This window comes from Patiria miniata, unplaced genomic scaffold (genome assembly GCF_015706575.1).
Source record: "Patiria miniata isolate m_02_andy unplaced genomic scaffold, ASM1570657v1 HiC_scaffold_5, whole genome shotgun sequence".
NCBI lineage: Eukaryota > Metazoa > Echinodermata > Asteroidea > Valvatida > Asterinidae > Patiria > Patiria miniata.
Genome location: NW_024037072.1, coordinates 9,809,438 through 9,824,555, shown reverse-complemented (window position 1 = coordinate 9,824,555; position 15,118 = coordinate 9,809,438). Strand labels below are relative to the sequence as shown.

The 15,118-nt window shown below is 38.7% G+C and overlaps 1 protein-coding gene across 1 annotated transcript in view; it reads left to right on the top strand.

Annotated features, from left to right (window-relative positions):
* Window positions 1-9,570, top strand: part of LOC119740712 (methyl-CpG-binding domain protein 2-like) — a 38,580-nt gene extending 29,010 nt beyond the window's left edge. Inside the window, exon 7 of the mRNA XM_038216093.1 lies at window positions 9,067-9,570. Coding sequence (XP_038072021.1) covers window positions 9,067-9,107 — 41 coding nt within the window. The 3' untranslated portion in view covers window positions 9,108-9,570. The remainder of the gene's footprint in view (window positions 1-9,066) is intronic.
* Window positions 9,571-15,118: the final 5,548 nt, after the last annotated feature.

Below are 15,118 nucleotides of genomic sequence, written 5' to 3'. Positions count from 1 at the left end.
AATTTCCCATTCCTGGGTGCTCTTTGGTAAAAAAATTTGAGGCGGTGCGGCAACGCTGTTGGAGCTACCGCGGAACATTTTGGAAAAAAAAAAGATTGACGCGCATGGTTAAAATCGACGCGCGCGCTGACCAGAGACCGACTACTTTTTTTTTTTTGGCCTAACCATGGACTGAATTTTTTTGGGAATAAATTTTGTATTGTTGGAAAAATAGCAATTTAGAAAAGAAATCTGTTTTTCGGGAGAAACCTCGAAAATCGCACGGGGAATGCAACTTGAAACTTTGATACATTTTTGTAATTTCACACTTTATATACGAATTGACCATTTTGTCTGCATCCAAAACAAAGCTTAAAACGTTTGCTGATACACATGTAAATCTTTTTATCAGATTGTACCTCCATGATTTCGATGAGGAATTGACATGAATTTGTTTTAAAAATCATGTGTTTGTAACCAAAAGTTTCTTTAAAATTCATCATAATGCATACATTTACATACATACATGTATACATGAAGTGCCGGTATGCTTAATAACTAATGAATTTGTTACATTTCTACTGTATGTTTAATTTCATCAAGAGGAATAGTGTAGTTGGTCTCTGGTTATTGACAGCTGTCTTTCATACAAGTAAACCATATTTTCAAGGCACAATGCAGAATTCCTGGAAATAAATTCACACGTACGTGGCTCTGATCAATGAATATTCATTACATTTGAAGTGTGAAGTGTTAATTATTTCAACACACCATTTGGGAAATGCGTACATTTACACTGATCCTGTGCGAATGACATGCATCCTGCCATTGGCAACCAGTCCAATTATTTGTCTTGGACAACGTTTCAATATTTTTATTGGCTTTTATTTTTTTTATTATGGGGTTTTTTTTGGCAGGGGTACACAAAAATGCATCAGTGTCCACACACTACACTTGTCAGACAACATGCGATGTGCGTACGGCCGATTGATGACTCATAATGTGTGATGACTGTAACACACGTATCACACAGTGTTCATCATCCAAATATACGCGGTTGGCGGCTTTCTATTCAGGTCTCTAGGCACGGAGCATTGATTGGTTCTCAGTCACAGCGCACACAATAGTAGTACTTGCATTGCTGATGCTCGAATAGACCCGAGCCGGACTGATAATGACATTGGGGAGAATTGGAATTTTTCTGACTCATCCACTTCAAGATATTTACTCTTTTTTTTTTCCTTTTTTTTTTTTTTTTCTCTCTTTTCGTTCTATGATTCACGATGAATCGTCAGTGAATGCGAAAAACAGGCAGCTAGGCTCGAGCCTCGATGCTACAGATTGTACAGTATTTCAATTCAGACGTGAGAGAAAGACATTATCAGTATTGAACAAAAAAAACAACTTTCAGACCTTTTATCAAATTTTCAGACCTTTTTAAAAATCGACAATCTCATCACTATCATTTGCTCACAAAAAAACTCAAAAATAAATCTGATGTAGTTTTTTTTTTCGTTATCATATATCTACAACACTTATTAATTTCAAAAATTAATTTCTTCCCATGAGCGCATTAAAAAATAGCTGCCAATTCAGAGTGCTTTTTCCTTGTTTGAATCAGTTTAATTATTTATAGAATTATTTTTTTACTCAGTGCTCTGAAAGATTTAGACAACACAATCCCTGTATAATGAAGCAGTCTTTGCACAGATGGTCCCTAGAAGAATGGTAAAGCAAATATATTAAATCTAGATGCAATTCTGGGAGTTATAAGTGGAGAGAATGGACAAACATTAGAACACTAATTAATCAATAATCCTCACAACACGTAGGGGTCAGGAAAAGTGCAAATGCTGAGTCAGGGAAAATGATCAACGCATAAATTTGCAGTTTATATGACTTCAAGCTCAAGAGAACAAAATGGTGTTAATTGATCTATTTTCAAATGCTGCGTCAGGAAAAATGATGCAAACATCAATTTGTTGTTTTGTCTTTTCAGCTGGGGAAAATCTGGAATTGTTTGAAAATAGAATTCCTCACAGACGGATAGTTTGGATAGTGTTGTTCATCAAAACAGGGGAATTTTTGTTTTCTGGAGATATGTGAACCACACAGGCGGTTGATGAACTTCTGGCAGCAAGTGTGTTTACAGATTTCTGAGAGGAAATGTTAATAACGTGCAGGATATTGGCTGGCGTTTGGGGGCCTGTTGGCTCATTGCCAGCATACACAGTTCCAACGACCCAACCCAGATAGGGACAAACTCTGAGGCCTGGGGGATATTGGCACTACGCACACATAAAAATCGTGGCAAAAGGGGAATTTTTTATTACACCATGACTCATGTTGTTGCTAAAATAGAAATGTGGACATTAATGCAAAGCCTTGAAAATAGATGCACAGCAATTTCCCCTTTGGTGACAATACAAACAGGTGTGTAGTTGTTTGGGTGAAGGCATTTGTATGTTTTGCATACTATCAAAACATATCCCTGCTTTTATTGTAGCCAGAGTTTTGGTAAAAAAATTGGTTCTGCATTTTCATTCTCCGAATAAGTAATTGATTTATTTGTCATTCCCATCGTTAAATCAGCAAAAGACATTCCATGTGCAACAAATACAACAGATCAGCCAAAATTCTTGCATGAGCACTGTTGTAAAATTACAAATGACTGTTGGAATCATTTCTTGATAAGCCTCCTACTGTCTATAAGTTTGGGTTGTGGTAACGGCAGAACTCTGAAAATGGGATTTGTTTTTTTTCCGCTGGCCCTTTATTGGGGTCTATCTAGTGCTTTTTCTTGGCCTGCGGTTTAAATCCTTGCTGTCAGTCAGTGATTTCCTTTGAGTTTCATCACACAGTTTCACAGATTACTATGTGTTTTTGAAATGCAAAACAAAAGATTGTTTTTGATATTATAAAATGAACAGCATTTTGAAATTGCTCACTACATTGTAGGTTTTGAGATGGTCTTTTGTAACATTCTTTGTGTCACGGTTGAAAGGGTACTTAAATACACAAAGTTCATAAAAAGAAAAGCGATCTTGTTTTTATTCGGAATGGGGAAATATTAAAATGATGGCACAAAGTTAGTGTTTTAGGGAACCTTTCTATCCGGGTGGGGAAAATCTCACATTTTCCAGTTGGGGGTGGGGGAGGGGCACACTTACGTATGCCTAGTGAGACCACTGGATATGAATCTAATTGAAAATAGACGGAAGTCTTGAGTGCAACTTTGCTGCCAGGAAGTGTTGGATCATAGAGGGTCACATAAAGCGTTGGAATGGTTTCAGCGGTGAAGCCACATGAGACACAAACAAGATATTGCTGGCCGGGAGACTGTAATTCCACACATCCTTGTTTTTGTCGTTTGGGTAAATTGCGGCTTGTTTGGCTCGGGACATCTTCACAGCTAGTTACATGTACATGTCTTGTTTATGAACTCTGCCTGTCAGTAGTGGCATAAACTGGGATACTGTTACGAGGGGTGGGGCTCTAGGGGCCTCGGTGTTTGTAGGGAACGCTCTGGTGTTTCGGGGGGGGGGGGGCCTCAATGGGGGATGGGTGATACAAACAACAGGGTATTCAAAACATACAAAATAATGTAGAGCCTTATATATAGTGGCTTGGAAATTATGTCAAGTTTTTTTGGGTTCATCATAAAGAGGGCATATGTTTATAAATGTCTCTGATTGCCAAGTTTAGTTGGTTATATGCATTAAATTTAAATAGAGAATTTTACATTTCACTCTTTCATTAAAAAAAATACTCAAAGACTGAAAAGGCTTTATTCTCTTGCTGCGAAGTAACCTATGTATTAATACAATATTGAAGAAGTAATTGTGGCTTATAAAAATCAAAACTTACTTTGAAATTCTGTGTTTACTTATAGCTAGTTATATGAACGTCATGAACTTTGTTTTGATCGTGCAAGAGTGGCAGAAAACAAAATGTGGTGACCAATCAGACCCATTTCGTAACCGGTTGAGCAATTAGCGGGGAAAGTAGGGCTTCCTGTGGTCACACAGATATCCAGGAATCTTCTATTTTAATGCTGATTGATATCTAGGCACCAAAAGGTCACAGGAATACCAGGAAATCGGTCCAAATATAGAAGAGGTTAAGGACTTTTGGTTTGCCAGATTTTTCCAAAACAACAACGAGGAATGACAATAGTAATAAATATTTACAAAACAATGTAATAGTGGTACAGATTTTCTGGTAATTAGTGTAGCCAAAACTGAAGGATCAATAGCAGTATTAGATCTGAAACCCAGACTCCAGCTGATGTTGCTTTGATGAGTTGGAACCTTCCCGATTCCTCCAAAATCCTCTACTGTGGAGGAAACATGTGGCACATTCATTTAAAGGCACATAGGATCAATTGCTTTCCATGTGTTTTGTTGGTTTCCAATAACACCACCATTAAAACTCCAAAGAAGACTGTTCATAACCTAACCTGATGAGGTTTCAGCTCAGTGGATATTATTAGACTTTGTCAAGAAAACCGTGAAAATCCATGCACAACCTTTTGATCATGAACACTATTTATTTTGTCAATAGCACTCTTTTATTTCCAAAGATCATTCCATTGACTGATCGTTGGAAATCACCTACATTTCTTGATTTCTTCTAAATGACAGCAAGTTAGACAGAATAATTTCACGGGGTGTTTAGTACCAGTTTATGATCTTTAATCCAAGGAAGCTTTTTGATGATTCTGTAGGTTAATTTTGGGATTAATGTAAATGATCCTATGTGCCTTTAACTTTTTAACCTGCTGTTTGTTTGATCACTCACAGACAGTCAAAAGGTCAATCCTGTTCCCCTGCCTGCCGGCACAGGCTAGTCACCAACAGTCAGATCGTTTTTCCTGTGGCACTGTGACTAGTCAAATTCCATCAACAGACAAAAGCAGGTGACTGGTAGGCACAGCTAACTTATCAATCTCCTACAGTCAAAGCATAGCTATATCAGGTTTCATGACAATCACAACCAGTCAATCCTGCTTTATGAAGGCAGGGAGCACTCAACTGTTACAGTCACTTCATTTCCTTTGACTACTGGGCTGGCCTCGTTGAAATTGCCAACCAGAGAGGGAGGGTTAACTTTTAATGAGCATCACGTCCCATATAAAGTTAAAAAGGCTATGTTCTACCTTCCTTCATCCTTGGATGAAAAGGATCTTGAAGGGTAAGGGTTACAAAATGTAATATTCTCTCAGTCTCAATATCTACAATCCATGTGAATTAAAAAAAAACACCACTGATCTCCTTGACAGTGTAACCATCAACTGTTATGTTATGGTTAACTTCATACTGGCAGTCAGAAAATAAACAAAGCCAACCAGTCCATCTTTACTACCTACTTCAAATTCCTAGATCTTTAATCTGTACCAAAAATAGCTCTTTTGTTTTTATCCGGGAGTGGGCATTCACATTCCACAGGAAAGCAGTCTATTTTTACCTCTTAGTAATACTGGTACACTGTATGTCATCGGCTTGGCTATACGGCTATAAACCAAAGTCATTGCCTCGTTATTTCTCTTTCTGTCAAGGTCTAAATATTTATATGATAGCCAGAATTAACTACCAGAGATCGTACCAGCTTTTTGTTCAAGGTAGTCTAGGGCAAGAAGCCAGGATCAAGTGCATTAGAGTAAGCAGGAATGCGTTGATGTTACAGATTAATTAATGACATTCCCAGCTGGTTAGTGCTTTGCCTGTGAATCTTGAACCATGCTCTGTGCCTGAACTGTCAGGATATAATACAGTACCTCCTTCCTTCCAGTAGGATGTTTCAGGGTTCCTGGCTTCAACCTGCACCAGTTATGTTCTGCTGTGACCCGTGGCATTTTTTTGGCTACCACCATTTCTGAATCCTCAAAATCCACCATGCACCATGCACCTCAAAATTCAGTCCTGCAGACTTTTCCAAAACCCTGTGGATTTTGAAGGGACTCCAATGGTTGGGCTGGAACTTGGTCCAATTTGTCATCAATCACATTCCTTCTCCCAGAATGTTTCTAGAGACACAATTCAGAACACCCAATCTTGTTCCATAATTGTGGGAACCACACAACTGTTGAGCGATAGTTATTATTAAAGGGGACTGAAGATGCTGTGGGGACAGCAGAAAGTCCCCTTAACTTGGTGCTAGTTTCCCTAACAGTAGAAAACTTCCCCATAACGGGGTGTTGACATGGGCATGGTGTCTGTCAAATTGTCAATTGACCTATCGCGGTAGAATCGCGTCAGCGCAGCTAGTGAAATATTGTCCAATTGCATGATACAAATGGACGCGGAACGCGCAAAATCTTAGACAAACAAAATTCATCTGCTGACACTTTCAAACCCTTCCCCCCCCCCCCCATTTTTTTTTTTCAATCAAAGCATTCGCAAATGAAAATCCAATCTTCCAAGAGACAATCAAAGAAATCATAAAAACATACTTCTTTCCAGGTGAAAATGAGAGAATTTCGACAGCAATTTAAACCTCTTCAATTCTCATGAGAATTTGCAATAACGTTTTTTTAAAGTGCCTGAAGCATTGCCATGGTATTTGTTTCAAGAGTCCGAAAGCAGCTTGCAGCAGTTTTATTCATTTTTATGTTTCAAGATGTCTCACTTACCTTTTTGGACCCTGGGATTTCCCAAGTGAACAATTCCAAATTTCCAATATTAGAGACTGATATAATATTTTCAATGAGATGTACATGTTATGAATTTCGGGAGGACCGAATATTTTAACAATTTTCTTTTGAAAGCTTAGAATTAATTTTTAAAAAAATTGCTTAGTTGTAATAGATTCTGGTGAAGTGCTGGCTTGAAGTTAATTTAGGGAAGCCTAGATACACAGATTGTTTTAGGTATTATAGCCCAAACCCACCTCTCCTCAACACAGCACCTTGAGTGTGCTTGACCTTTTTGAGTACCTGTATTAGGCATCCAATGTACCTGTAGGTACTTGTCAATCTGGTACACCAGTGTGTGTCACTAGAAACAGGTCCTCAAACCATGAACATAATGCATGAATATGAACACAGATTGACAGTTAGTATTCCACTGTCTAGCCCTATACTTATAAATACTTCCATCAGTTTGAAGTCGTCTGCCATTTAAAGCTGAAGCTTGCTGTAGACTAAATCAAAAAAAAATAATTGACACCTGACACCCCCGTCTTTTTGACAAAAACTGGTCCTCACAGAATTGCATATACATAAATGCACCGTATTAAATTCCAAGAGTACAAAGATTGTTTATTTCCCTAGTCCTTTTGACTATTAGTTCTAATCCTTTTGACTCCAGTTTCATCCCGTTTGCCCTCTGAAGCTGAAGATTTCTGTAGTTCAATTTGATGGCAAAAACTTAACACTTCAAACAACTCTGTATTGTAACCAGATGAAAAGATAGTTTTCATTCTGGCCAGTCCTTTTGCCATTACTTCCTCCAGTTTCACCTTGTCTGCCCTTTTAAGTTGATTCTTTCTGTAGACAAACATGAGAAAACAAATTTACTCTTGTCAACCTGTTAAAAACAGCAGGCCTCAAACAAATTCCATACAAAGATGAAAAGATAGTGTTCATTTAGTTCAGGCCTTTATGACTATTACTTCCTCCATATTCATCTTGTTTGACCTGTGAAGCTCAAGCTCTCTGTATACAGACTCAAGAAAACCAATAAAGTCAGGTCAAGCTGTCATCTATCCTCAAACAAACTCCCATAATTAATTGGCCTGTACACATGGCTTGATAAGGCGGCCAATGAAACTTCTGCCTTTCTTGTTGTGCTCTTCTTTGTGTTGGGGTCGCTAGCTCCATTGTGTTCTGTTATCTGCAAGGAGAAAATACACGGGGGTCAATCAAAGAACAACTTCATCAAGTTGAGTAGATGATTTTGAACCAGTATACATGTACTATTCAACAAATTTCTTTATTATTTCGTTTGATTCAATTTATATAACTTGTCTGCTGTAAGATACTCTTCAGTTTATAGGGTCTTGAAACCTTTTGTTTTGGGCAATACACTTTCCCCTTGCTGAGCAATATAGCCTTACAAATTCTGCATAGTGTATGGCAAGCTAGGTCTAGTTTTCCCATGTCCGAGTTTCCCTTGGCAAAAAGGCCCTCTATATGAAGATGGAAAAAAGGTGTCGGGGAGCATAGACTTCTCAAACTTTCTTTTGAAGGGGAAATAAAACATAACCTGAAATTATTTTTTTTTAAACTATGTACTTTTGGTTTTGGCTTGCCCATTGGTTGAAAGTTGCATTTGAAAAATTTGTTTCAAAAAAGTGATAAACGCCATTTTGTAACTTTTCAGAATTCTGCTCTCTCCTGGCTGCCCAATGTCAGTTTTGATAGTAATAAAGTAAAACACAATTTAGAGTAGTCAAGTGAAACATGTAGTTCAGAAACACCTGTTATACTGTGGATGTTCTTGTATTGTGTCATTTCTATGACATTGTAAAAACAGTAAGAAAGTAAATAGGTAATAGTTTTCTTATTTTGCTACAATCTTGAACAAAAAGAAACAGAAACACACAGCAAGCAAACTGTAAATACCCAGATCTGGCCTGTTTTTGTTGTGGATGTTGTTATTTCTTGGAAACTCCAGAACTTACACGTATGACAAACACATTCCAGGAGGATTTCATACATTACTACATTTTTATTCGTCGAGCTTCAAAGAGAACTTACATAATTAGCTTGTATCTCTTTTCAATCCCAAAGAAGAAATTCTAACTTGCAAGCTTCCAAGAAAAACCAGGACTTTGTATTAGTAAACAAACCTTGCCAATTTTAAAGATGGTAGTGATGTTATACTGCAAAGCTGTTCTATGAACTTTTGTTTTCAGATGATCAAAATTAAATATCAATTTAGTTTTCCGATTCACTTTTCATTCTCAAAATAGTTTTGAAATTTCAGTTTTAATGGACCTTTGTTTGTTTAACTGATTTTTTTTTTTTTATAATACCAATCTCATACATGTACTTGCTTTTCAGGGGCCTGCCTACTTCAAATTCTTTTATTTAATTTTTTTTAAAAAGTTGCTTGTGTAATGGAGGCTTATGATCTTCTCTTTCAGCCGAGTTGGAGGAGACAGAAGAAGAGGAGGGATCAGAGTGAATGAATAAACTCCACCCACAATGACATAGGATCAGACATTCAACCTGTAGCTCCGCCCAGCTGCTGTGGGAAGCTCCTCCCACAAGGCCAAACCATCAATTAACTCTCAATTCAGATTACTCTGATTGGTTAATGGCTACTACCCAGCTGCCATACATGCACATACCAGGTTGAGTTTTTCCACCAGTCTCCGCCCAGCCGCTGTATACACCAGACTATGGATAACTGAAGCTCCTCCCATATGACTAATCAATCCGTAATATTTAAATTGACATGGGAGTGAACTCCACATATTGGTTACCACCCAATACTTGACAATGTGTGTGTCTACCCAGCTGTCTTATACACCAGCCTACAAACTTACAGTTGATGTTGGACTAACTCCTCCCACTGGCTACCACTAAGCTACAAACACCAGTCAGGATCACATAAGCTCCTCCTACCAGGATACAAGGCCAAACCATCCATAAACTGCCAATTGATGTGGGACTATAACTCCTCCCAATGGGTATCACCCAGATCCACCCGTCAGGATCACATAAGCTCCTCCTACCAGGGTACAAGGCCAAACCAGCCAGAAACATACAACTGATGTCGGACTAACTCCTCCCACTTGATACCACACATCTGTCAAACACCAGTCAGGATCACATAAGCTCCTCCTACAAGGCCAAACCATCCATAACCTGTCAATTGATGTGGGACTATAACTCCTCCCACTGGGTACCACCCAGCTGTCAAACACCACCTCCTTCAAGGTCAATCCTTGATGCATTTGATTTGACAAGTGAGTGTCTCCGCCCAGCTGTTGGCACAGACTAAGGATAAACGGAACTCCTACCACAAGGCCCAACCATCCTTCTTTACAGTGTAGTCTGTGGAATGCTCACAGGTGCCATAAAAATAGAATAATACATTGAAAAGCGCAGTGTAATATACAATGGCAATGTTTCATTTGATTTGTCTGGGTTAGGCAGTGCGCCTTTAATGGTGCATGTAAACCTATCTCCGCAACTCATGTTTTTCCAGTTATTCAAACAATGCAATCCCTGCCCCGGTCCGGCAGCATAAGCCCAGGCCTACCAGCGCGTGAGCATTTCATTAATAAAAGCATTTCCCCAGCACGGGTTGAAAGATTCAAGATTCAAGATTCGATCCACCGACCCTTGAGGCACATGGTCTGCATACTGCTCAGGATGCAGCATGCAGCCACTGCAGCGTAAACCAAATGCAATTTGCTACCGTTGCGCTGCAGGGTCCGAGACCAGACATGTTTTTCCATTCATCCTCAGCTACTGGGTATTTTCATTTACCAAATGTATTTTTAAAATGTCAGTTATATAACTTTATATTTTTTATTATCCACATTACATCCCTTGATATTACAGTCTCCGCTTTATTAATGTCCAAATGAAATCTACAAATGTATTTCCATTTGTCTTCGGAATATCAGTGAATATTTTTTTAAAATCCAATCTTTAAATTTAACCCTTTAGTAAAGATTTGTAACAATTTGAAATGTGATTCATTTTGCAGTACATGTAAATAATCCTATATTTTCATGGAAAGCTTAGGTTGAATCTTTTCCTCTTATACCCAGCAAGTCTAATCCACCAACTCTCATTTCAAAACAAACAATCCAAAATTATTTTTTTGAATATTAATTTCTGTTCAGCTTAAACATCATGGTTGAAGCAAAAGCATTACATTTTGTACTAATTTGAATGTAGATCAAGAGGCTTTTTGATCTAGGGACCCACCAGACTCACGAGTGACTGGGCCTGTATACTCCAGATCTCGGCCCACAGTGCAGAAATATCAGGGCTTTGTCTTCATTGCAAGCATTCATGCTTGAGAAAGACAAGGGTACAGAGTCTGTCACCATCATATGAAATAGGGCTCTCTCACAACCCAGCCTTGCTAGTCCATCGCCATTGTGGTAGGCACTAGGCAGGGTGATCCTTACTTTTAGGAGACCTCTATTTTTTACAAGTTCTGTTCAAAACTGACTTTGAATGTCAATTTTGAGTGTCATTTAGTCAACTGTTTTGGTGAGTCTTTCCCTTCCTATAGGGGAACGGGGTCCTAAAAGTAAGGATTACCCTAGGGGAGATCATATGGCAGACGCTGTGATGGATGGCAAAAACTTTGCAAAAAACGCAGAGCCAACACCCAGTGCTGGGTCGGCACATTACGACAACTGTACACAGCACAGGTAGTGGCCATTATGCCATTTGATAAAGAATTATCGGTTCTTTTATGAGAAAATTAGCCCTACTGTCTAGTTTACAATGATGACTGGTTGCTAACCATATACTTGCCTACTGCAATGGTGGCCGATCACGGGCAGACCGGATGGTCATGTGGTATTTGACATCATACGATTGGAACCTATATCAAAGTATGTATGTCTGTGCTTTCTGGTGGTATTGAACCTTAAAAAAAAATTCGAATTGAATACACACATTTTATACTAGCATTGAAAGTGAAGGCTAATAGTACTTCCTGCTATTTTGTGAGTATTGAAAATGAAAAAGGAAAGGTTTCCAATGTCCTACAATAACTTAATACTGCGAGCCTCAATTTGGATGCTTATGTGATATTTGTCCATTGCTCATTTTGGTATTATTTCATTAGACAAGTTATGAGCTTTCAAATGAGATACCGCACACAAGAAAATTGCTGGAGAATGGGAAGTCCCGACTCCATATTTAGACAGTATTAATGTTCATCAATCTTTGTGCATATAGCCAAAATGAAAAAGTTTTGGAGACCAAATAAACTGGAACAGAATGTTATAATTTGTTTCTTCCAAAATTGTTTTTTTTTTTAATTCATGAAAGTAACAGGAAACATTTTCAGCAGAACACAGACATACCAACTTAAGGAGTTCCAAGAGTGTTTACATAGTAATTTAGTATTTCTTGACATTGTTAATTTGTTCTGTTTTCCTCAGAAAACAGGACAACCCATTTTCATCTTTACTTTTTTTAAGGGGTGGTAGTTTTGGAGAAAGCTTTCAAAGTGAGTACAAGTGTATGTATATAAGTCTTTGTAATGCTCACACATATTGGAACTAGGAATTTTTTTTTTGAAGGACCATCAGTTAGCTGAATAAAATATCAGATGTACAGAGTTTGGTGTGCATTGTCTTTTTTGTTCTGGTGACACAGAAACTGAAAGCGTGGTGTGATTCTTTCAGAATGCATCACTCCATCCAAAATAAAAGAGATCACTGCACGTGTCATGCTTTCACTCTCTGAATACAATGTAACGGCAGTTTCATTGGATGATTTAATATCTCATAAAGATAAATATACAATTCAATTTAGCATGCGAGTAATACTTTGTGGCGATCAATATGACAAAGCTTGATGCGATTATGCATTTTGAAAAGGTTTTGTGGACGTGATGTTTTTCCATAGAGTGTTGAGAAGATGAATATTAGCCGACAGTCGCAGCTGCTTAACTAGGTGAATGGAGAATAGAAATCTTCACACAAAAAACGGTCCACTATTTCACACAAACCTAAGCAGGGGCGGATCTAGGTTTTAGGAAACGGGGGGAAGGGTGGGGTGGGGGAGGAGTTTGATATAAGGGCGGGTTTGAGTGAAGGTGTGTCGCAGGCACTCCCTGCTAGGGCGGTCTGAGGGCGTAACCCCAGGAACATTTTTGTCATTTTTAATGCTTTCTCCTGTATTCTAAGGTAATTGGAGAATATATAGAAGAACTTTAGCATTCCATTTGTTATTTTTAGACCCAATTTACAAGTTTCATAACATTAGTTTGCTTCCAGTGAGATCACGTTTTTCATCAGGGGAACTGATTTGGGAGAACGAAAGTTGAGAGCAAAGGGGTTTTTTCTGTTAAATATACTCTGTTTGTGGGGGGAGGGGGGCACAACTACAGTTCCTTTGCATAACAGCAATCGTTGAGGTTCCATATTTATATCCACAGGGATACCCCAGCGATGGCTTTTAACTGCAAACAGTGTATACATCTCTCCGCCCTTTGTCTCTCCTTTGAGTGAGGTCAATTTTTTTTTTAATTTTTGGGAACAAGGGTTTCAAAAAAAACAATCTTAGGAGGTGTTTGTTTATCTATATACTTTTTATCTGGGAGGAAAACAACTTTCAAGTGTGAAACACCCCCCCCCCCCCGCCTTTTCCCCCTACCTTTCCCCTCCTCCACGAATAGTACCCCAAACCTTTTTTCTCTAGTCCCTCCCACTCCACTTTGCATCTGTGCCGTGGCTAACCAACTCTGTCAAACTCCAGCAGCAGATCGTCGCACCGTCAACTCTGACACGGCTTATGGCACGCGACAGGCAGAGGAAATCTCATAACCTGCTTGTCTTCAGCCGAGAATTGGAAACAGGAAGGTTCATTCACCTGCATGAGAGATAATAACATGCCAATAATGTCGCAGCACAAGTGAGTGGCAGACGACGGTGTGCAACACACGAATTCTAGGACGTGATCTCTAAATTTATGTTGGCATTTGACATTCTGGTGGCACTTGCACAGCATTAGTAGAGAACACGGTGGCAATTTACTCAGAATGAACTTAAAAGGGAAATGTACCAAAACAATCTCGCCCGTTGTGTTATTGTTTTATTGGATATTACCTGTTCCAGGGGTGGATCTATCAGCAAAAAGGGGTGTAGCAGTCAGGAGGGGGGGGGGAGTTAACTGGCATGATTATCCAAAAACGATTGCGGCCCAAGAAGTCTGCTCATTTATAAACAAATTTCAAAATGACACCAAGTTCTTGGGCCGGGCCTCAGTTGTCTCTTTTGTGGTAAGGGTTAAAAAAGTAAAGGTAGTCAATGTCATGCGATATATATTGGCAAAGCAGGCCTCAGCTTGACTGAATTTTGAAATTTTGTTTGTTGCTACATTACAATGTTTGTACATTTCTCAAAAGTACCTTCAAACGGGGTCTACCCGATGTTCCCAAAAATCCTTAGGATTAGGGTAAGGGTTGGGATTAGGGTAAGGATTTCGGGGAACATCAGTATTGGGGAACATAGGTATGTACCCCCTTCAAACTGTGTTCTCCTTTTTTCATCCAGTAAGCTCTTCATCAATATCATACAATGGCACGGAGAGTCAAGATTGGATGCTAATTTTAAACTGTTGCTACTGTACTTTTATCAGTGGAACCTTCAAACCGAGTTCAGATTTCATCCAGTATTATGCTTTGCAAGCTTGCGAACTTAGATAAACTTGAAAGTGTCCAGTATAAATGATTTGCAAGCTGAGACCCTCGGTAGCTGTCACCGGTCCCTTGCGGAAGCCACTTTATCTGACACTGATGTCAAGTCAGTTGTCTGTTGGAATAACCTGCCGCGGTGATAGGCATTTGTGGTATTAATGTCAGCCGATCAATGCATCATGTTGAGCAGTGGAGACATCCATGGCTTCTTCGCCATCCACAGTCCGTTACATTTGATACGGTTTTTCTTCAGCCGACAGAAGCAGTCTTTATAAAGAGCATTTATTATGTGCCTTTAATCATAAATTTGAATAAAAATTTACCGTGTAAAAATTGACAATTTAATTTGAACTCAAATGTCAAATTCACCGAATAAGCTTGATGGACACAAAAACAATCTCATTCCAACGCACAAATATTCTGTATTTTATGACTTACCATTAGGGCCTAAAATGTTGTAGCTTTTTAATGATCAGTATTCAGATGCTGAGTGAAAAAAATGAAAATCGTGGAGGACATCTTTATTGAAATTCAAAACAAACATCGAAATGTTAGTTTTGAAGGTTGTGTTATCTTTGGCCTTATTTGATTTTGTAGAGTTCCATTTTGTGACGGCTCAGGGTTTACATCATTCTAACAGAAACATGTAGGCCTAATTGTGGGGCTCTAATTTTATAAGCCGCATTACTAGTTTTTTGTTTTGCACACGATTCCTTGTTTTCAAACAATGATTGAATGCCTCATTTCACAACCTTCTCAAACTTTCACAGAAAAGTGCAGACACATGCATCATT